We start from the raw sequence: 20,827 nt of genomic DNA, 5'->3' as shown, positions 1-20,827 counted from the left end.
CTTCTCTTTCTTTGGAACTGGCCAGCGATCTGCAGTGCAGTCACTTGAAGCTCTTTTCCAGTTCCTGTTCAGAGATCCTTGTCTCCATCTCTCTCTTCTCCTCCTCTGTGGAATAATCCCCAGTGGCAGCTTCCATCAGGATCTAAGGAAAGGCTATTTTTTCATTGTTTATTGCGAAAAGGGGGGGGGGGGGAAGAAAGATCAAGAGAGGAGAAAGAGAGAAAGACAGAGCTTTGCAAACAGGGCAATGGAGGATGGAGGGCTGCTGTCCAGGATGGAGATGCGAAAGGCCTCCTTCCCATACATTTGATCCACTTTCTTCTCTGGCTTTGAAGAAGAGCCCTGAAGATGCCTTTGGTGCTGAGCCTGCTCTGCTTGCTCCTCTTGGATGCTGCCCTTTGCAACTACTCTGAGGATCAGTGCAGCTGGAGGGGGAGGTAAGTCTCACTCAGGTGTACTTTCCAAAGCCTTCCCTTTGGAGCAATGGCAGAGAGAGGAGTCCTTGGGGGGGGGCATGCATCTTGCACTGGAGAAAAAAGGATCTGCAGAGCTGCAGCTTCATCCTCTAGAGTCCTGGGAGGTGTAGTTCACCGCATGCAATCCTGGGATGTCTAGTAGGGAGAGAGATCTTGTAGCCCCTGAGACTCATGGAAAGAAAGAAGTTGGCTGCATGAGCTTTCCTAGACTTCAGTCTCCATCCTCAGATGCATATTATTATTATTATTATTATTATTATTATTATTAATTCAAAGGTGATAATAGTCTGTAAAATCAATCTGTAAAGAAATCTTGTAGCCCCTTTGAGACTCACAGAAAGAAAGAAGTTGGCAGCAGGAGCTTTCCTAGACTTCAGTCTACTCCCTCAGATGCATTTAACGTAATGCTACTTCATTTCCATACACAAAGGATTTTGAATTTGAATTGAGCTTCTCACATACCAATATATAGGTCTGTCCCTGGTTTCCACTCCACTCAATGCATCTGAGGAAGAAGACTGAAGTCTACGAAAGCTCATGCTGCCAACTTCTTTCTTTCGGTTAGTCTCAAAGGGGCTACAAGACCTCTCTACTTGGCCATGCTAGGAATCGAACCCTAGTCTCCAGGGTTGTAGTCCAACACTTAAACCACACTTTCTCATACCTATGGCATTCCATGCTTAAGAAAATGCTGTGAAATTGCCATAAGTAGACAGTCACCTTGAAGATGTATCATACCTTACATTATTTTATGAGTAAGATCATTATGTGTGCGTGTCGTCTATCTATCTATCTATCTATCTATCTATCTATCTATCTATCTATCTATCTATCTGGCTCTCTATCTCTAATTGTGCTGGATTACAGCTTCTGTCTTCTTTTTAAAATCAGTCTGTTGGATAGCTCTTGTGGCAGAAGGAGTAAACTTTACGGCCGCACAGGTCTCTTGAGACCTGATAACCGCTGGTGGAATTCAATCGGCTTCTTTATATAAATGGGAAATCGTTTCTGCAATCTCCTCTCTGTTGAATGCTGGTATTTCCTGCCTGAATGAAAGAGGAAAGGAGGCAGTCGCTTTGTAAGGCCATTGGAAGGACATCTCAGCTAGCAGAATGAAAAGTGCCTAAGGCCTGTTACAGACAGCCAAAATAAAGCTGCTTCGAGTCACAGTGGAGGTATGGTGTTTCAATGATGCATGCGTCCTAAGAGTCCAGAAGCCACACCAAAGCCACGCTCCAGTCCTTAGGTATGGAGTGTGGCTTTGGTGCGACTTCTGGACTCTTAGGACGCATGCATCATTGAAACACCATACCTCCACTGTGACTCGAAGCAGCTTTATTTTGGCTGTCTGTAACAGGCCTAAAAGACTCTAAGAGGTCTGTACTGGGACAGGGAGGTGGAATATACCAGTAACAGGTACCTGGCTGGACCAGTAAACCCTCCTGTGTCCCAAATATCTTTCTAAGACAGTCAGTTCCATGTGGCCCAGCTTACAAAGCCTTGTCAAACCTTTTGCAGACCTGAGCAATACTGGCAAACTCACATAGCAGCCGAGTTCCCCTTATCCAAAACGCTTGGGCCCAGAGGTATTTTCCACGTTGGATTTGTTTTGGATTTTGCAATACCTACATTGGCACATATGTACGTAATGAGATCTCTTGGAGACGGAACCCAAGTCTAAATACAAAAATTCCATTAACGTTTCCTATACGTCTCCCACCCAAAGCCTGGAGGTAATTTTTGAAATCTCTTTTGTGCACAAAGCAAAATTTGGTGCATTGAATCATCGGAAAGCAAAGGCATCACTATTTCAGCCACCCATGAAAAAAAGTTTTGGTTTCGGGAGTATTTCAGATTTGGGGATTCTGGATGATAAGAGGGACTCCGCTTGTCTTTAAAATTCATATTTTGAGGGTTGATTTAAATTTGAACCATGTTTTTGAAATGTCTTTTGAGCATGTATTGACATCTGTTAGTGGGACTAATGTTTTTGTCCCCTCTCTTGCTGTGAAAAAGGCAGAGATCACTTTCCTCGTGGCAAGCTGTGTCGAAAATTTGGTGGTTCCTTGAAAGCAGATCTTTTTAAAGTCCATTTAAACTGCATTCCCTAAATGTAATACAATGAGTTGGGTGAGCAGCTGTTTTGAATGAGAAATGGTGCACACACTCAGTTCTTGCTACCTTTCAGAGCAAAGGTCTACTGCATTTAAGCAGCTCAGCTGTTTAGGCCTAAGACAACTGGCCAGAGCTGGCATGGTGATATATTATGATCACCACTTGGAACGGTTACATTTTTGGACCGCTGTGTCAGAATCTCCCAAACAGAATGGCCATGCTGACTGGGAGATTTGGGAACCTGCTGGTGATGATGGTATTCTCAATACAAAGGTTACTTTTGAGAGTTCAGGAAGGACCTGTCTCTGCCCCTTCTAAAATCCCCCCAAAAGAGAAAGAAAATAGAAGAAGGGGAAATGTATGGTGGCAGAGATAAGCAAGAGACATCTCCAAGTCCTCAGTCTCTTTGTTCAGGTCCTACAGGCGCATTTAGGCCTCACCTGGAATATTGTGTCCAGTTCTGGGCACCACGATTCAAAAAGGATGTGGAGAAACTGGAGCCACGTGTCCAAAGGAGGGCAACTAAAATGGTGAAGGGTCTGGAAACCATGAAGCCCTATGAGGAACGACTTAGGGAGCTGGGTATGTTTAGCCTGGAGAAGATAAGGTTAAGGGGCGATATGATAGCCCTGTTTAAATACTTGAAGGGATGTCATGTTGAGGAGGGAGCAAGCTTGTTTTCTGCTGCTCCAGAGACTGGGACCCAATGGAGCAATGGATGCAAACTGCAGGAAAAGAGATTCCAGCTCAACGTTAAGAGTAACTTCCTGACAGTAAGGGCTGTTTGACAGTGGATCACACTCCCTCAGAGAGTGGTCTTTAAATAGAGGTTGGATGGCCATCTGTCAATGGGGATGTTTTGATTGGGATTTCCTGCATGGCAGAATGGGGTTGGACTGGATGGCCCTTGCGGTCTCTTCCAACTCTATGATTCTATGTTCTTCCTGATCAAGCCTAACCATTTGGCATGTGGTCTTCTTCTATTTCTAACACCTGCCACCTTTCCTGGCATCAGTGTCTTTTTCTAATGATTCCTTTTTCGTCATAGTGTGGCCAAAGTACAACAGCCTCAGTTTATTCATCATGATTTCCAGGGCTTAATCTGTTCAAGGACCCATTTGTTTGTCTTCTTGGACACAGTATCCTCAGCACTCTTCTCCCACACCACATCTCCAATGAGTCTGTATTTTCTTCCTATCCACTTTCTTCACTGTCCAGCTCTCACATCCATACATGGTGATAGGGAATACCATGTTTTGGACGATCCTAACTTTAGGGCTCAGAGTTATAGCTTTACACTTTAGGATCTTGTCTAGTTCTTTCATAGCTGCCCTTTCCATTCCTAGGCTTCTTCTGATTTCTTGACTGCAGTCTTGGTTCTGATCAATGTTTGATCCAAGGTATGGGAACTCTTTGACTATTTCAATGCTCTCATTATCTAGGGTGAATTCTTATAGATCTTCCATCGTTATTATTTTGTTCTCTGAAGATGCCAGCCACAGATGCTGGCAAAACATCAGGAATAACCTCTTCTAAAACATGGCCACAAAGCCCGAAAAATCCACAAAAAACTATAGATACCGGCCATGAAAGCCTTTGACTTCACATTTTTGTTAATGTTCAACAGTAAGCCTACCTTGGTGCTTTCCTCTTTGACCCTCTTCAGTAACTGTTCCAGGTCTTTGTTGGCTTCTTCTAGTAGTCTTGAGTCTCAAGTCAAGTCAAGTTAGTGCATCATGTCAAGTCCAAGTTGAGTCATGGAAGCAACTTGCATCCAATTTGAGCCTGAGACCATTGAGCTGAGTCTGCATCGCTGGCCATTGCCTCTGTGGGACCTCTAGAGAGCAGCATCCATAGGTCTCCATGGGAGTGTGGGGGCGTGTGTGCCACAGCTGCAACATCTGTTTCTCACTTATCTTGATCCTTTGCAGTGGATGAGTCATGTGGCTGTGAAATGGAAAGAGCTGATCAAGTATCTCCAGACATCTGGATCGCATTGCCTTGCAGTCTTTGCTCTTCGGAGATGGGGGAAGGCAAGGCAGGGCAGTCTGACCTGGATGGAGGTCAGCAAAGAACAAGCTCTGAATTAGGGGACAGCGAGAGTGAAACTTTCAAGGGATGTCATTGGCAGCTGTGTTGCAGAGGGATCACGAAGACTGCCCAGATTGAAACAAACCTGGGCCAAGCTGAGAGTAATGAATGTCCATTAACCAACTCTATAAAAATTAGATTTTTGTGGGTTTTTTGGGCTTTGTGGCCATGTTCTAGAAGACTTTATTCCTGATGTTTTGCCAGCACCTGTGGCTGGCATCTTCAGATGCTGGTGAAATGTCAATTTTAAAAACTAGGAGTGTGTTTTAAAAAGTAATTTGGTTTAAATCAGGGATTAAACCATGGTTTAAACAAACTAGGGTTATGCCACAGTTTAAACAAACCAGGTTAAACCATGGTTTAAACAAACCTGGCTTAAACCAGCCAAGGTATCAAGCCGATGACCCAAGTCCCCACTATTCTGCTAACTCAGTTTTATTCTGTTTTGCAGTGGCCTCTCCCAAGAAGCTGGCAGTGTGGAGCAGATCTCCTTACATTGCGCGGAGGGATCTCTGGAGTGGCTCTACCCAGCGGGAGCCTTACGCCTGAGCCTTTTCCCCCGCCTCCCCACAAGCACCACCAGCAAAGAGAACCCCAGACGCGTGACAGCCTGCATTAAATCTTCCAGCAGCTTCCGCGGCGCTCAGATTTACTTGGAGAGGGATGGTGTGTTGGAGCTCCTCCTCTCGGAGGCGGATGCCACTGTCCAGCCCAAGGTGCGCTGTTTCAGCTGGTTGCCCAAGGAGAAGGTTGCCCTGTTCCTTCAGTCCACTTTGCACCAGGACATCAGCCGCCGCATCGCCGCCTTCCGCTATGAGCTGCGGGGCAATTGGAACTCTCGTTTTTCTTGGCCATCCAGAAATCTCAGCATGGAAGGTATATATGAGCTTGGCTACTGGATGCCCTTATGTCAGTATTTATCAAATGTCCTCATCTCAGGCTCAGCAACAGCCTCTTGTCTCTTCCTCTGAGCAGGCGGAGATCCTAGTAGACAAGAAGAAGCTGCCGTTCAAACAAGCCATAGTTTGTGTGCCAAGCATAAAGAGAAGTTGTGAAAGATGTTCTCATGCAATCCAGGTCCCAGTATTTCTCAGGCAGTTGGGGGATTCTGGGCATCATGGTCCCCAAAAGTAAAATTTTGAGTGTTAGCTTTTGAAGTATAATGACTTCTTCATCAGGCAAAGGTGGCAAAAACCATGCAAAGAAGAAAAATAATAGGGTTGGTGGAAGAGGTCTGCATGTTGCTTAATTTAAGTGTTGTTTAAAATGGTTCCCAGGGAAGAGTGATGCAGATAGAAGCCACAAGACCTATGTGCCTTAAAGGGCCTTGAAACAAAGGCAAAGGAAATGTGCAGCACCAGTTGTTGTTATGTGCCTTCAAGTCATTTCCGACCTATAGCAAACCTAAGGAGACCCTATCACAGGGCTTTCTTGGTAGGTTTCTTCAGAGGCGGTTTGCCATTGCCTTCTCCTGAGGCTGAGAGCATGTTACTTGCCCAGGATCACCCAATGGGTTTCATGGGAGAGCGGGGAATCAAACCCTAGTCTCCAGAGTCATAGTCCAACACTCCAATAACTATGCCACGCTGGTTCTCTATTTGACATCTAGGACTGTATCTGTCTTATTGAGGCCAAAAGGCACTTTGTAGGCAGAGAACATGCAGTTTCTAATCACACCCAGAAATCTCATTTGGATCTTTGAGATGCTGCAGCTGATCCAAGAGGATGGGCCTCCTTGTCTTGAGATCTGCAGACCCAAACTGTGGGTGCAAACATGGCAGGAGCCTTTCACTCTATACAATGATAGTAGCACTATGATTCCAATTTAACTGCCATGGTTGCCACCTATGGAAATCTGGGGTTCGTAGTTGGGTGAGGCAGGAATGCCATGCAGGGAGACACAATCAAAGCACTTCCGACAGGTGACTATCCAGCCTGTGTAAAGTCGAAGGCTTTCGTGGCCGGCATCCATAGTTTTTTGTGGGTTTTTCAGGCTATGTGGCCATGTGCTAAAAGAGTTTATTCCTGATGTTTCGCCAGCATCTGTGGCTGGCATCTTCAGAGAATGTTGGCATAGAAGATTGCTGTATGTATGTACACACACACACACACTGTGTGATCCTGGGTAGGGAGGAACATGCCAAGAAAACCCTATGATAGGGTCACCTTAGGGTTGGCATACTGAATAAAGGGTTCAGGGGCAACAGATGGTGTCACAGAAGCCAGCATCACTGAGCACCTACTGAGACCAACCCGCTAGGTAGGTGCCCAATGCTGACTCTTTCTACTGGTTCCCTGTCCCTGTCCCTTTCCTTTGCTGTTGCTTTCACCTGTGAGCCACAACAAAGCAAGGTAAAGGCAGAGGAGCCTCTTGCTTCTTTTTTTCCCTTAACACCAATGGTCTGGGATCTGTTCAAAAGGCAAGGGTGCAAGGCAAAGAAGCATGATGGAGATCTACAACTACAAATCCCAGGATTCCATAGGATGGAGCCACAACAGTTCAAGCAGAGTCATTCTGCAGTGCAGATGCAGCCCCAGACTTTTGAAAGGCAACAGATCTGTTTCCCTCTCAGGCCTCCAAAAGCCGAACGAAGCAGCCTTTGCTTTTCACAGACTCTTGATTCTGTGATCCTCCTCCTTGGCAAAGAGAATAATCGGGGTAGTAACTTGAGCCACCTGGAGTGTGTTGGGCCATCAGAAAAATGAGGCTGGAGAGGGAACATCTAATCGGACTTATCGCCGCGACAGCCGGTGGAGCGGTCACCTGGCCACCAGTCCGGCTGCACAACAAATAAGGCTTTAACATGGTCACTGGAACAACCAAGGCACTCTGCCCATAGAGGAAAACAAGTTTTTGTGAAGCCTTGTCCTAAGAAACTTTGATATAAGCAAGGGCAGAACCTAATACAGAGTCAGGCACACTATAGTGGACTCATTTCAGTCTCAGAGGCTGCTGCCACACTGCAAAATTCATGCTGTTTGACACCACTTTAACTTCCATGGCTCCATCCTGTGGTATCCTGGGATTTGTAGTTTGTCATGGCACTAGAGCTCTCTGACTGAGAAAGCTAGGGGTGCACCTGCACTGCAGATTTAATGCAGTCGACACCACCTTAATTGCCATGGCTCCATGCTATGGAATGCTGGGATTTGTAGTTTTGTGAGATATTTAGCCTTATCTAAATGATTGGAGCCAGGAGAATTAAAATAGGGTCAAATTGCACTATTGCTGCAGAGCAAATGCAGCCCAAATATCTCACAAAACTACAAATCCCAGAATTCCATGACATTGAGCCATGGCAGTTAAAGCAGTGTCAAACTGCATTAAGTCTGCAGTGTAGATGCAGCCTAGGTCTATAGAACCTTATGCTACAACTTCCTTCTCTTAGTCTGTTACCTGTCCAAAAATGCCAAGTGCTTATACTGGTCCTGCTTAAAATATAAAGTAATTACGAGAAAGGTCTTTCTTGGTAGTAACTCTCTCCTACTCCTTTCCATTCTCCTTCTACCTTTTGAATCATGGAAAAGATCCCATTCTTGGGTAAAACAGAAACCCTTTGGACAAATTGCCATATGTGTAAATTTAGTAGGTACAGTTGGGCCTCCATATCCCTACATTCGCTATCCATGGATTCAAGCATCCACAGCTTGAAAATATTCCCAAAATGTATAATGTATAGGGTCGCCTTAGGCAAAGTTTGATTTTGCCATTTTATATAAGGGACACCATTTTATTATCCATTGTGTTTAATGGGACTTGAGCATCCATGGATTTTGGTGTCTATTGGGGGATCCTGGAACCAAACCCCAGCAGATACCAAAGGGCCCACTATATCATGAAACTAACTTTCAGAGACCCATAAATGGATCACTGATGCGGAAGGAAGTGAGATATTAGGTGCAGAGTAGTCTACAAGTACACGCCGTATTGTCCAATGGAAAAGAATTGGCATAGATATTCCTAACCTGAACTGGCCTTTTGATCCTTCCCTTTTCCTTATGCCCCTTCCCTGTCCAAAGAGGGATTGTTCATTTGTGATAAGTCCCCTCAGTTGACTTTTGTTTCTTTTCTTTTCGGAAGATTCAGGGAGTTGCCGGCCATGTAACAACACTGAAATCCTGATGGCTGTTTGCACTAGTGATTTTGGTGAGTACATCATCGCCTGCATTATTTCTACTTTGCTTTTCAGCATCATGAACTGGCGAAGCTAAAAGGGAAGGCAGACTTGAAATTAAAAAGAGAAGCCATGGCACAAGGTTTGTTTTAAAGGGGTTGGCCTGTGCCTTCTGCAAGGCCAAGAGAGACTGCCTTGCCCACAGGCATTCATTTGCTTAGCGACACTAATGTGATTGCGATACTTCTAATTGCTGCTGTTGCAAATGGTGACGACTTGTTTTGCACACCTTTAAGCCCCAGTTAAACTAACAGTCTCCACATCTTCCATTTCGTAACAATTAATGGCATCTTTAATATGCTCCCTCTTTGGGCAGAAACTGTACAAACCGACTACCTGTTCCATGTGATTTAAATTATTTTTACACATTGCAAATTTGGTTTTTGCTGGGTCTTTGGACCATGATGGAGCATTGTATCATATGTTATACCCAGAGCTGTGGGCTATATTTCAGAGGAAGGAACTGGCAAAACTACCTCTGATTATTCCTTGCCTAAAAAAACCCTAGGAAATGCATGGGGTTGCCATAGGCATGTATGTGCTCAAAGGCACATACACACAAGATCTTGCTCCCCTTTTCCCAAATGCTGCAGGCTGGAATTTCCAGAGCATGAGAAGAGGTGCCTTTTCAGGGCTGTCACTCCCAGAATCCCTCCAGCCAGCATAGCATACCTTCCCCACGAAAACAGAAGGACTGCATTACAGGCTCTATTTGAGAGCAAGGAACTGGCAAAACCACCTCTTCAGTATTCCTTGCCTAAGAAGACCCTAGGGCCTCATTCCCACTTACAAAAAAAGCAGTTTGCGATCCAAATTGATGGATCGATTCCACAGAGGAGCGTGGTTCCCACTACATTTGCCCTGATCACATTTTTTCTAGGTAAAATAACCCACTTGTGGTTCACATTCACGAATGAATCGGTTCAAAATGGACCTGTTCCAGCCGGCCGAAGGGCAAATTTAAATCGATTCTGATCCACATCTGGTCCACACATGCGTGGAATCGATTTATCCAAAAAGCTGCAGAAAAAAATCCGCGTCAAAAAGACGTGAGTTAAATGGATCTAGTGCCTGGCTCCCCTCTCCGAATTGCTTCAGCGAATCGATTCAAGTGGGAATCAGGGTCATTTGAACCGGTTCAAACCAATTTGCGATAGTGGGAATCAGGCCTAGGAAATTCATGGGTTCCACAGGCAACTTGAAGGCACATATACACGCACACCACACACACACACACACACACACACACACACACACACACACACACACCATTTCCCCATTGCTGCATAAGTAGCTAACTGGTAGCTGCCTGCCAACCCAGGCAATGGCAGCATCAGCCAGGGCAGCTCACAGAGCAAGGGGCTTCCCAGCTGGGATTGCCTGGCCTTCCCTTCTCCCCTGCAAACGCCAATACCACTCAGGGCTGTCTGTACAGTGGGCAGTTGCCAATTACTGCCCCCCATGCTCCGCTAACCCCCAGATTTGCAGCTCTCCAAACAATGGAAGAAAGAGGTCAGGGGGTCTGCTGGCTGCCCACTCCAGGGTTGCCACAGCAACTAGGAAGTCATAGAGAAGAACAAAAGGATTTGCCACGCTGGATCAGATCACGGGCTTCTCAGAATACCTCTGAGGGACTAATTCTTGTTGATTTGCAGAGGCCGAATGCAAGCTAATAATACAATTCTTGTGCACATAATTGGCTAGATCCTACACGTTATATTCAATTCTTGCCTTGGGCCAATAGTCATCAGTACAGGACTGTTTCCACACTACCTTTCAAATCTGGGTACCTCAATTTATATATTTAAAGTTGCCATCATATAACAACTGGGCAACTGGATCTGCTCAGAAATGCTAAACAGGCAAACAGGCCCAAATGTTTGGCTCATGCGGCATCAGGGGCTGGTTTCTTCAGAGGGGGTTTGCCATTTCCATCCTTTGAGGGTGAGAGAGTATAACTTGCCCAATGTCACCCAGTGGGTTTACATGATATGACATTCTTGTATTTGGTTATACTCTCTGTGTTGTTATTATTTTTAAGTGGTGTTCATCATTACCAGCAATTCCCATGGTCATTTTACACAACGTTGAAGTCAAAAATTAAATATTTCATCTGTTTGCACTTCTTCCCTGCAGTCATTCGTGGGAATATCCGGGCAGTCACCAACGATAAAGAATCGCAAGAATCCATCATCAGCGTGAGCGCCACCCGTATTCATCGCCAAAAATTTGCCTTGTTCCAACCAGTTGGCAAATACGGGAAATCCACCGGCAGCATCCGTACCCTGCTGCGGTGTGGGGTGAAGCCAGGACCTGGCAGCTTCCTCTTCACAGGATGGCTGCACTTTGGGGAGGCTTGGCTCAGCTGTGCCCCCCGGTACAAAGACTTCCGCCACATATACGAGGATGCGCGCCAGGCTCATGAAAACCCTTGCGAAGTCTCATTGGACTGAACAGAGGTGAAGAGAGAGGACCAGGGAGATGAAACCAAACTTCAGGTTTGGAGAAGGAGATAGGTTTTTGCCACCCATCATAGTCGTGCCATAAATGGTGTACATACCCAACTCGATGACATGACCCATTGGAAAAGACGGCAATGCTCAGTAACATGGAAGGCAGAAGTAAAGGAGGAAAACTGCATTACAGGCGGACTGAGTCAACCAAGAATGCCGCAGCCATGAATGGACCTGAGCAGGGCTGTTAACAGGACTTCTTGGAGACTTCCCATTCACAGGGACAATGTAAGTCGAAACCAACTTGGCAACATCTAACAACAAATGCCCAATTTAGCAATGAGTGAGGAGGGATCGAGAAAGTTCTTCCTTTCCTGTAGAAGACTTGTTGAGATTGAGCCATAAGTCTTGGAAGCTTTCTCCACCAAGAGAAGCTGCATTGGTCAGAGTAAAACAACTGGGCTGCTATGTAATTCTGTTGGTACACACCAATATGTCTCCTGGTTTAGGAAACATGTTGCTTCAGATCGTTCTTCTGTTTCACATGGATTCCTTGGGATCATTCCCCTGTTTGCTGCTGGAGCATCCAACTGCCACACTTTAAAACAAGTCTAATAACCCCTTCCTGCATTTTAAGGAAACCTGGCCTTCTGGCTGTTGCATGTCGATTTCGACCTGCAGGCATCTGCCAAATGGGAAATCGCATCTCATAAAAAAACATCTCATCTTCTGCTCTGTCTTCCACTACTCGGCACGGTCAAGCCAGGAACACCTGCAAAGCAAACAAACCTCAAACCTTTTGTGGCTGCTGTGGCAGAGCTGCAAAACCAGGATTATATCTCATGCGGTGACCAAAACCCTAAGAGGGATTGCATGCTCTTTAGGGGGGTCTTGGTTTTCCTTTCCTATCAAGTTCAATGTGGCAGAAAGCATCAGTTAGGGAGATGAAGGGAGCTAGTGCTGGAACTGGAAATAGCCTTGTGCACAGCTTTTTGTGTGTTTGTGTTGGGGGGGGGGTTGCGAATACCTGATATGCACCCTTGGTCTTTTCTGTTTCCCTGTCCCAAATAATATGAATGTGACAACGGGCAAATCTAGATATCTCCTCCACATTTTCTGGATTTCCAGCCTAGCTGCAAAAACCAGCACAAATCCTGGACCCAGCCCTGGCTGCAGATGTGACTTTTCTTCTTCATGAGTTTAGATTCCTTCCTCCTGACTTGGTGCTGTTTGTCCAGGAGGAAGTCCTATTTCGGTAAAGATTTAGAGTTCATGGTTTACATAAAAAGGACTTCCAGCTAACCTGCTCCCAAGTATGTTTTACTTAGAAGCAAATCACCCTGAGTTTAATAGGACTTTAACTTCCAAGCGAGCGTGCACAAGATTGCACCAGGCTTTGTTGTTTGGATAAGGCCCAGTTTTCCAATCAGGGTAATGCCTTTTTATTGTCCTAACAGGGCAAATGAATTGTTAATAGGGATTTCAGCGATGGGATATGTATCACCGGTTGGTTTTCTGCCAGCCCCATTGCTGGTAAAGGCTCTTGAGGGCCGACCGAAGAGAAGGTGGCAAACTGGTTTGATTTCTTTCGTGCCCAATAAGTATTGGTCTACATGGCAATGGGGAACCACTGGAAAAAGAAATGGAGCTCAGCAAGAAGGTCAATGATTGTACTGCAAATGTTAGCAATCTTTTCGCTTGGTGCTTATACCCTCACCGCTGAATCTAGTTGTATTTTGTCCACTCAGGGTTGTCTAGAAGGTGCTGAAACAAAAGTGGGAAAGTATGAGAAATAGAAGCAGGGGTGAAAAACATGGGTGGCTAAGGGAATGCATTAGCTTTTCAGGAGACTTTGGTGGGTTGCACCCCCTGAAAACAACACTCCAGAGACATGGAGAGGATTTTCACTATATTTATTGGGGTGAGCATTTTAGTTCTTGAGGCATATTTCAACAATAGGAGGTGAGTGGAAGTTGCTTCCTTTAAGAAATGACCTCTTTTGGTCCTAAAATGCATGCCAAAAGGCATGGCAGCAATACCCACATGTCCTCTAGAATTTTTTTAAATTTTTAATTTAATTTAATTTTTTAAATTAAGGACCCGGGGACCACAAAATGGCCCTGGGAGCTGCATGCAGCCCAAGGGCCGCACTTTGACCACCTCGATATCAGGGCAAAGCATTAGAGGCTACTCTTTAAAAGTAACTGGTTACAGTTTTGGTTGCTCGCCCTGGTAGTTATCACCCTGTTTGCGATTTCAATTTATTACTCAAAGAAACACTTTGGGTTGCTGCTTTTGGGGAGGAAAAACATCAAAATGCTACAAACTCGTGATACAAAGCTCACCTATATTGTGAGCTTGTCCCATACCTGTAACTCTAAAAGTCAGAAAGACACAGTTGGTTATACCAGAAAAGGAACATGGTTATCCCTTATTGTCATCATGTAACTTTATTGGAGGAAATAAACTAAATGCAAATGCAGTGGGCCCTTGGTATCTGCTAGGGCTTGGTTCCAGGACTCTCTGGATTCCAAAATCTGTGGATGCTCATGTCCCATTAAATACAGCGGATAGTAAAATGGTGCCCCTTATATAAAAGGGCAAAATCATGGTTTGCTATCCAGGATTTATATATTTTTTGAATATTTTTAAGCCGTGGATGCTTGAATCTGTGTATAAGGAATCCGTGGATATGGAGGGCTGACTGTAACTCACTGTGTGTCATGAGTTTCCTCCAAGCTCTGGATTTGGGCATCTTCTTCCCTGACTTCTTTAGTCTGTAGAAAATGGAAGCTGGGTAGATCTGAACCAAAATGCTTCATTAGCAACAATAACATAGGACACAGATCCAGACAGACATCAGAGCTCTGCTTATCAGCCAGGGCTCCCTTTCCTAGCTTGCATCCTAGGGCCAGCGACAAGGTGGCTAGATGTTGGAGCTCATCGAGGTACTGACCAGGCAATAGATAGGTCCCTTGCCTTCATCCAAGAAGTAAGGAGGCTTTTCAGCCCCAAAGGTGGTCAGTGCCACTAGGATACACCCAAATGTTAATGGGGAAACCAACAAGCTTACCCTGCTTAACCCCGGAAATGATTTTGGCTCAAAGCCCAGAATTTCACACAAGGGATAATGTATAAAAGAATGAGAACAACAATGAGGATTGGCAATGGGGGTACTGAAAACCCTATGTGAAAGTTAACAGGGATGCACATAGGTAAATTTCTTCCTCTCCCCCAAAGAAGCAGCTACTGAGCTAAATCCAAATAAGTAGGAAAACAAATACATATGGGAAGTGAGGGTAAGGGAAGTCTGTCCCAGCACTGAAACCAGGCAATGTCGCAGACTCAGCAAACACTAGCTGGATAGACCACAGGAGGAAACCAACTCTCAGGCAAAATGCCCGTGGACCAACTGGCACTGTACTGTAGCTTGACTCTTTAAGGAGGAACCATTTCCGTCTCTGTGTAGAGCGCTGAAAGCTTAGTCCAGCCTGGGAGAACCTAAAAGAAACACTGACCCACTCTGATCTCTGAGATGTGGTGCCACTTCTGGACTTTTTGAATGCCTAGATGAGAAAATAGCGGCGGTGGTGGCATTTTGGCACTGGGAGAGTAGAGGGAATCAGTGCTTCTTTTAGGTTCTCTGAGGATGCTCTTGCTTTTTGCCATTTTGCTCAGATAAGAGGATGATTCTATTTTAAAAAAAGAACTAATACAGTATCTGAGCTATTGCCATTACATCCCTTTTGACATGTGTGCATTTTCTTAACCTTGCCCATGCCTGGTTGCCTATCCCACACATTGCACAGCCAAAATTTACCATGTTTCCCTCCTCATACATCCAGCCTTTTGTGTGAGAACAAACAGTGATGCTTGTTGGGTTTTTGTAAGTCCTTTGGCATTGTTTTCCTTTGCTTCATCCTTTATATGTTGCATGCCGCAACTTATCCATGGGTCATATCCACCTGCCTTCGACCTCCCTCCGTATCCATGGCTTTTTTATCCGCTGATTCAAGCATCCATGGCTTGAAAATATACCAAAAATATATAAATTCCCCAAAGCAAAGTTTGATTTTTGCCATTTTATGTCAGGGACACCATTTTACTATCCATTGTATTTAATGGGACTTAAGCATTCACGGATTTTGGTATACACTGTGGATCCTGAAACAAAACCCTAGCTGATACCAAGGGACCACTGTACATGGGTCCGACCTATACATGAGTATATACAGTATTTTACAGTGCTAGAGAACAGGAGAATAGTATCTGAGTGGAAAGTGACAGATCAATGCAGCAATCCCAAGCGCAGTTATTGTTGGAACATCAGTTTTTGGCATGATGTCTCACAGGACTGGATACTTAATCCAGATGAAAAGCCTCGGTGTAGATCAGATCGTTCTCTAGACAAACCTCATGTAGACAAGCCTTTAATCCAAATTAAAGTTGTTTTCACAAGCAGTGCCAAAAACATCTTGGGTTAGTCTGGGATACATTACTTGTGAATGCAAAATGGGATAGACAGCGGAAAGAGAACCAGCCATAAACTGAATGTACATTCCAGCCAATGTAGTTTTCGACTCAAATTTCAGATCTGGGAAATGCAAAAAGAAAAGGCAATGTAAGCATAATTTCAGAAAACAGCCACCTACATACAATTTCTTGTATTAATCAAATTTAAATTAAAACCCCTGAAAATCTCAGTGTAGGCGGATGCTTAAAACTAGTTTCCAGTCCAGGGAAGTATCATATGTGCACTAAAGGTTATCATGATACCAAATTTGTATAAAATTAAAATTCCCAGTATAAGTGGTCTGTAATGTTTTGTGTGTCTGTGAAATGTTAATATAAGGTGAATTGCTACGGCTAGAAAGATAATAATGTCGGATACGTTTTGGTCGTTTTGTAGTGATTTAAAAAAACAAACCCTGAGAAGATCTGTAATATTTTAAATGTAATTTTTGTACATATCGTTCACGTCTTTGTGCCCGTCGAGCGAGAACCCTGCCTCTGCATAAAGTGTAATGTTTTTTGTTCTTTCCCCCGCTTTTTTAATTTGGATCTTGTATTTTTCCCTTGAAATGGAGGGTTACATTAAAAAAATACATCAGAGTTCCTAGTAATGCCTGGTCTGTGATGCTTTCTCTGGCTGCTTGGATTTATTTTTCCCTTGGTACTCTTCAAACAAAAGAAAATGAAGTACATAAAAGCCCTGGAAGATGTTCAGCTAGATAATTCTTTGTCTACCGAAAGCGTCCGAAACAGCAGTGCTCAAATGAGCTTGAATAATTTAACAAGCCCTGGAATGTGTGGAAACTAAAAACAGAGCCAGGCTATTGATTTTGGCACCTGAGGCAGAAAATCCCAAGGAGGTTCATGCGCACACACAAACGCACGCATATAATAATTGACCACTGGCCACCATTCAATGGTTCCCAGAATCCACGGCCCCAGGCTAAACTAGATGCGAAGGGACAGCTATTTGGTTTTGGTCTGCGCATAAAGCATGGTGAACGAAGGGCCCGTTTTTGTGCCTTGTGAATGAAATGTGGGGAGAGAAAGACAGGAGCACTGTGAAACTGAAACCTGTGGCTTCGAACATGGTCTTTCTTTAGTCCAAGACACTTCTAATAGCAGCGATTTGTGAAGTTGCAAGGCTTTAATGGCCAGCATCCATAGTTTTGTGTGGGCCATGTTCTAGAAGAGTTTATTCCTGATGTTTCGCCAACATCTGTGGCTCTGGCATCTTCAGAGAATTAATGAACGAATTTCTCTGAAGATGCCAGCCACAGATTGCAGGCGAAACGTCAGGAATAAACTCTTCTAGAACATGGCCACAGAGCCCGAAAAACCCACACAAAACTATGTGAGAGAATTGTTTGAAACACAACATGCGGAAAGGTACAGCAAGTTGTACATTTGCTCCTTTCAGTGTGTGGGTTGTGTGCCTTCAAGTCTTTTCCAGGTTTTCCAAGTTATGGACTTGGACGTTATTGTCTCCAAGTTATGGAGACTGTATCACAAGCTTTTCTTAGCCATTGCCCTCCTCTGAGGCTGAATCTCAGAGACCACCATAAGTTTGAGGAGGCCTTTAAAAAAGGTTATGCATAAGGCCAATTCAAGAAATTTTGCTTCTTGAAATGAAGCAGAAGATGGCATCCCCTCCTATTCCTCATACAGTAGTTGATGCAGAATTCAAAAACATAGTTGTGTTAATTTGTAAAATCCGTATGTCAAGGATTTTGTAGCACCTTTGTGACTAACTGAAAGAAAAAAGTTGGTAGCATGAGGTTTCATAGACATATCTACTTATTTTGACATGGGCTATAGAACAGTTTCAACGCTGCGCAGTTATTGTGCTATGATTCCCTTTAACTGCCCTGACAGCAATCCCGGAATTTGCAGTTGAGAAAGGAGCGGATCCAGCATGGCATAGTGGTTTGAGCATTGGGCTATGACTCTGGAAACCAGGGTTCGATTCTCACTCGGCCATGAAACCCATTGGTTGGCATTGGGCAAGTCACACCCTCTCAGCCTCAGAGGATGGCAATGTCAAGTCCACTGTGAAGAAACTTGCCAAGAGGACCCCATGAGAGAATCAAGGTAGGGTTGCCATAAGTTGGAAAAGACATGAAGGCACACAACGTACAATAATTTAGAACTCAGCTGGAGAGACCTAGTGCCTCACCAAACTGAATAAGACATTGCCATGGCAGTTAAAGTGGAATCACAGTGCTCTAGTTTTGTAGTGGGAAAGCGCACCTTCCAAAGTCTGCAGGCTAACTTAGGGGGCACATTATCCATAGCTCTTCCCTCCCATACTGGGCCCCAGTATTCAATGCTCCATTTGGTGCCTGCTTCCTGTCTGCTTGAACAAGTGCAACAACGCAGCAGTGGAGAGGTCCAGTGTGTGTCACATGAATAACACATGTACAAGTGTGATGTTTACAGGAAAACACAGCCCAGCCTAGAATCATAAAGTGCAAGGAGACCCCAAGGGCCATCCAACCCAACCCCCTTTTGCCATGCAGAAACACACAATGAAAGCACGCCTGACAGGTGGCCATCCAGCCTCTAAAAGCCTCCAAAGAAGGAGGCTCCACCACCTTCCAAGGCAGCATGTCCCACCATCGAACAGTTCTTATGTTAGAAAGCTCTTCCTAATGTTGAGGCGGAATCACTTTTCCTGTAGCTTGCATCCATTGTTCTGAGTCCTGTTCTCTGGAACAGCAGAAAACAAGCTTGCTCCATCTTCAATATGGCACTCCTTCAAATATTTAAACAGGGCTACCATATCACCTCTTAGCCTTCTCTTCTCCAGGCTAAACATACTCAGCTCCTGAAGCAGCTCCTCATAGGGCTTCATGGTTTCCAGACCTTTCACCATTTTGGCCCCCCTGGACATGCTGCCAACTTGTCAGCGTCCCTTTTGAACTGTGGTTCAAAGAACGAGCAAAGAAAATAAACATCTCAGTAAGCTTTCACTTAGTTGTACTGCTTATTTATTTATTTAAAGTATTTATTTATTGCCTCGAGTTTAGGATTCCCAGTGCAATGTACAACAAATAAAACGGGTAGAACGAGTTAGATGATTATTTTAAAAGAGACGAAAAGAATTTTAAACAGTTTTTAAAAAGCAATAAGAAAAGGCACGAAATTTGCACGGAACAACACAAGCAACACTAGGTGCAATTCCTTCTTTTGTACAACTATTAAAGATACAGGAGTCCTGTCCTTTATGTCACCTGGCATCCCAAAGCCATTATTAGAAATCTGTGCAATAGACTGAACAGAGGCAATAGAAGGCCAGGGTTTCCATACTCTCACCTCACTATTGCAGAAAAGTGGAATTTTAACAAGACAAAAGCATCTTTGGCTGGTACTTATCACACAATGTCATATCTGTTCTGCAGCCACCTTGCGTTCCATTTGTCACTGAAGTGCACCTTTTCATTGATGGGCAAAACCCGTCAATAGGCTCTCAATCTTATTCTTATTCCTTGACTGCCTTTGTGTGATAGGTCTCTTCTGATACAATTCCACTTCTCAGGAAATTATGTGGTGTGAGTGAGTGTGATTCTGCTCCTTTTTCCCTGTCATCTTCCCACTTGCCACAATATCGGCTGCCAACACCTTCCCAAAGCCGGCTGCTATGTGCACATTCACACAACAGCCAGTTTCGTTGGATGGTTGGCAACCACAATCACTCTTCCCCTCCTCTTCCTCCTGAAAGTGGTGTTTGACAACGTGGAAAACAGATCACACAATCATGGGTCGCCAAAGCGCTATCGTGGGGGAAAGTATGATAAGAAATGATGCCAAACTGGTATGCTTCCATTCTTAAACTAGCATGATTGTGGTGGGACAGCAAGCTGGTATGCTAAAGTCCTTAAGCCAAACTCTGGCCCTCCAGATGTTTTGGACTTCAACTCCTAGAATCTCAAACCATTGGCCAAGGTGGCTGAGGCTTCTGGGAGCTGAAGTCCAAAACAACTGGAGGGCCAGAGTTTGGACCTCACTGCCTTAAGCTATCTGACATGCGGGACTGGCAATTCCCTCCTCAATAAGGCTGGGGCACCATATTTGTGCCCATTGGCTACCATTGTTTCTTTCTTTTGCAGATCCTCCAGGGAAAGACCACCAATGGCTTGGGGTGGGACTGGCACTGGACCAAGGAGCACCACTTTTAAGGAGCCATGTCCTAGTGAACTGCTAGGGTTGAGCTTAATCCTTGCCATGCATCTCAACTCATCCAGCCACTGGTATTGCCATGGACCTGAGGAAGACACGTGTGGGAAGGGAGGAGAGAAGGTGCCAGCTTCCTGAGAGGGGTGCATTTCCCAAATAGCATTGGCAGAGGAGAGGCGGGCAGGAGAGGAAAGTCCCCGAGGCTCCCACCCGGGAGGCTGTCAGACCTGATTTCTGTCATGCGCTTCAAACCACAAGGCCCCATTGTAGTAGCTTGTTCAACATGATTTTCCCAGCCAAACACAGAGCTCTGGCATTGGGGTTTACATGCTCCCAAATTCCCATCCAGCCTTTGTCTTTCGGTCCCCCTGCCTCCTTTATCGCCCCTAATGAATTCATCCCTTTATTTGCACTTCTCCCCTTCGCAGCAGTCGAAAATTTCCCAGAAATTTTTGCATTAGTCAAAAATTTGAGCAGAAGGAGTCAGGCAAAGGGAGGGGTGTGCAAAAGGGCTGTGAGTTTATCCTTTATACCCTTTGAGATTCCTTTCCATGGAGAGGCAGATAGCCCACCTCCTAGAAGGACAACAAGGCAAATGGCTAGTGAATGGCCATTCCCCAAAGGGGTCTTGGCATCCCCAACATCTTGCAAAGGAAGAAATCCTTCCTGCTTCTTTCCCGGATGACTCACTTCCTCGGCCATCCATTTTCTTTCTCCACTGGGGCTACAGAGGATTTTCACATGCAAGAGCCTGGTTCTCCTTAGCCCAACATGTTCATCTCATTGATGTCGTCCACCAAGAGGACCCTTGTCAAGCATTGCAGAAATT

The 20,827-nt window shown here is 44.8% G+C and overlaps 1 protein-coding gene across 1 annotated transcript; it reads left to right on the top strand.

The window, feature by feature from the left end:
• The first annotated feature begins 228 nt into the window (after positions 1-228).
• On the top strand, positions 229-16,368 carry LOC149306325 (meteorin-like). The gene is made up of 4 exons (XM_089540130.1): positions 229-437; positions 5,134-5,558; positions 8,764-8,829; positions 10,994-16,368. The coding sequence occupies exons 1-4, from the start codon at positions 349-351 to the stop codon at positions 11,308-11,310; spliced, it is 897 nt and encodes a 298-aa protein (XP_089396256.1). The 5' UTR covers positions 229-348; the 3' UTR covers positions 11,311-16,368.
• The last annotated feature ends 4,459 nt before the right edge of the window (positions 16,369-20,827 follow it).

This window comes from Sceloporus occidentalis, unplaced genomic scaffold (genome assembly GCF_023333645.1).
Source record: "Sceloporus occidentalis isolate IW3139 unplaced genomic scaffold, rSceOcc1.0.p SCAF_10, whole genome shotgun sequence".
Taxonomy (NCBI): Eukaryota; Metazoa; Chordata; class Lepidosauria; order Squamata; family Phrynosomatidae; genus Sceloporus; species Sceloporus occidentalis.
The sequence above is the reverse complement of the archived record's forward strand: the minus strand, read 5'-3'. Positions and strand labels throughout refer to the sequence as shown.

Bases quoted from the DNA above. Each gene is read 5' to 3' on its own strand.
- LOC149306325 (XM_089540130.1), top strand. From the start codon at position 349: ATGCCTTTGGTGCTGAGCCTGCTCTGCTTGCTCCTCTTGGATGCTGCC. The intron at 438-5,133 runs GTAAGTCTCACT...TCTGTTTTGCAG, and splicing joins CAGTGCAGCTGGAGGGGGAG to TGGCCTCTCCCAAGAAGCTG. The intron at 8,830-10,993 runs GTGAGTACATCA...TCTTCCCTGCAG, and splicing joins TGTTTGCACTAGTGATTTTG to TCATTCGTGGGAATATCCGG.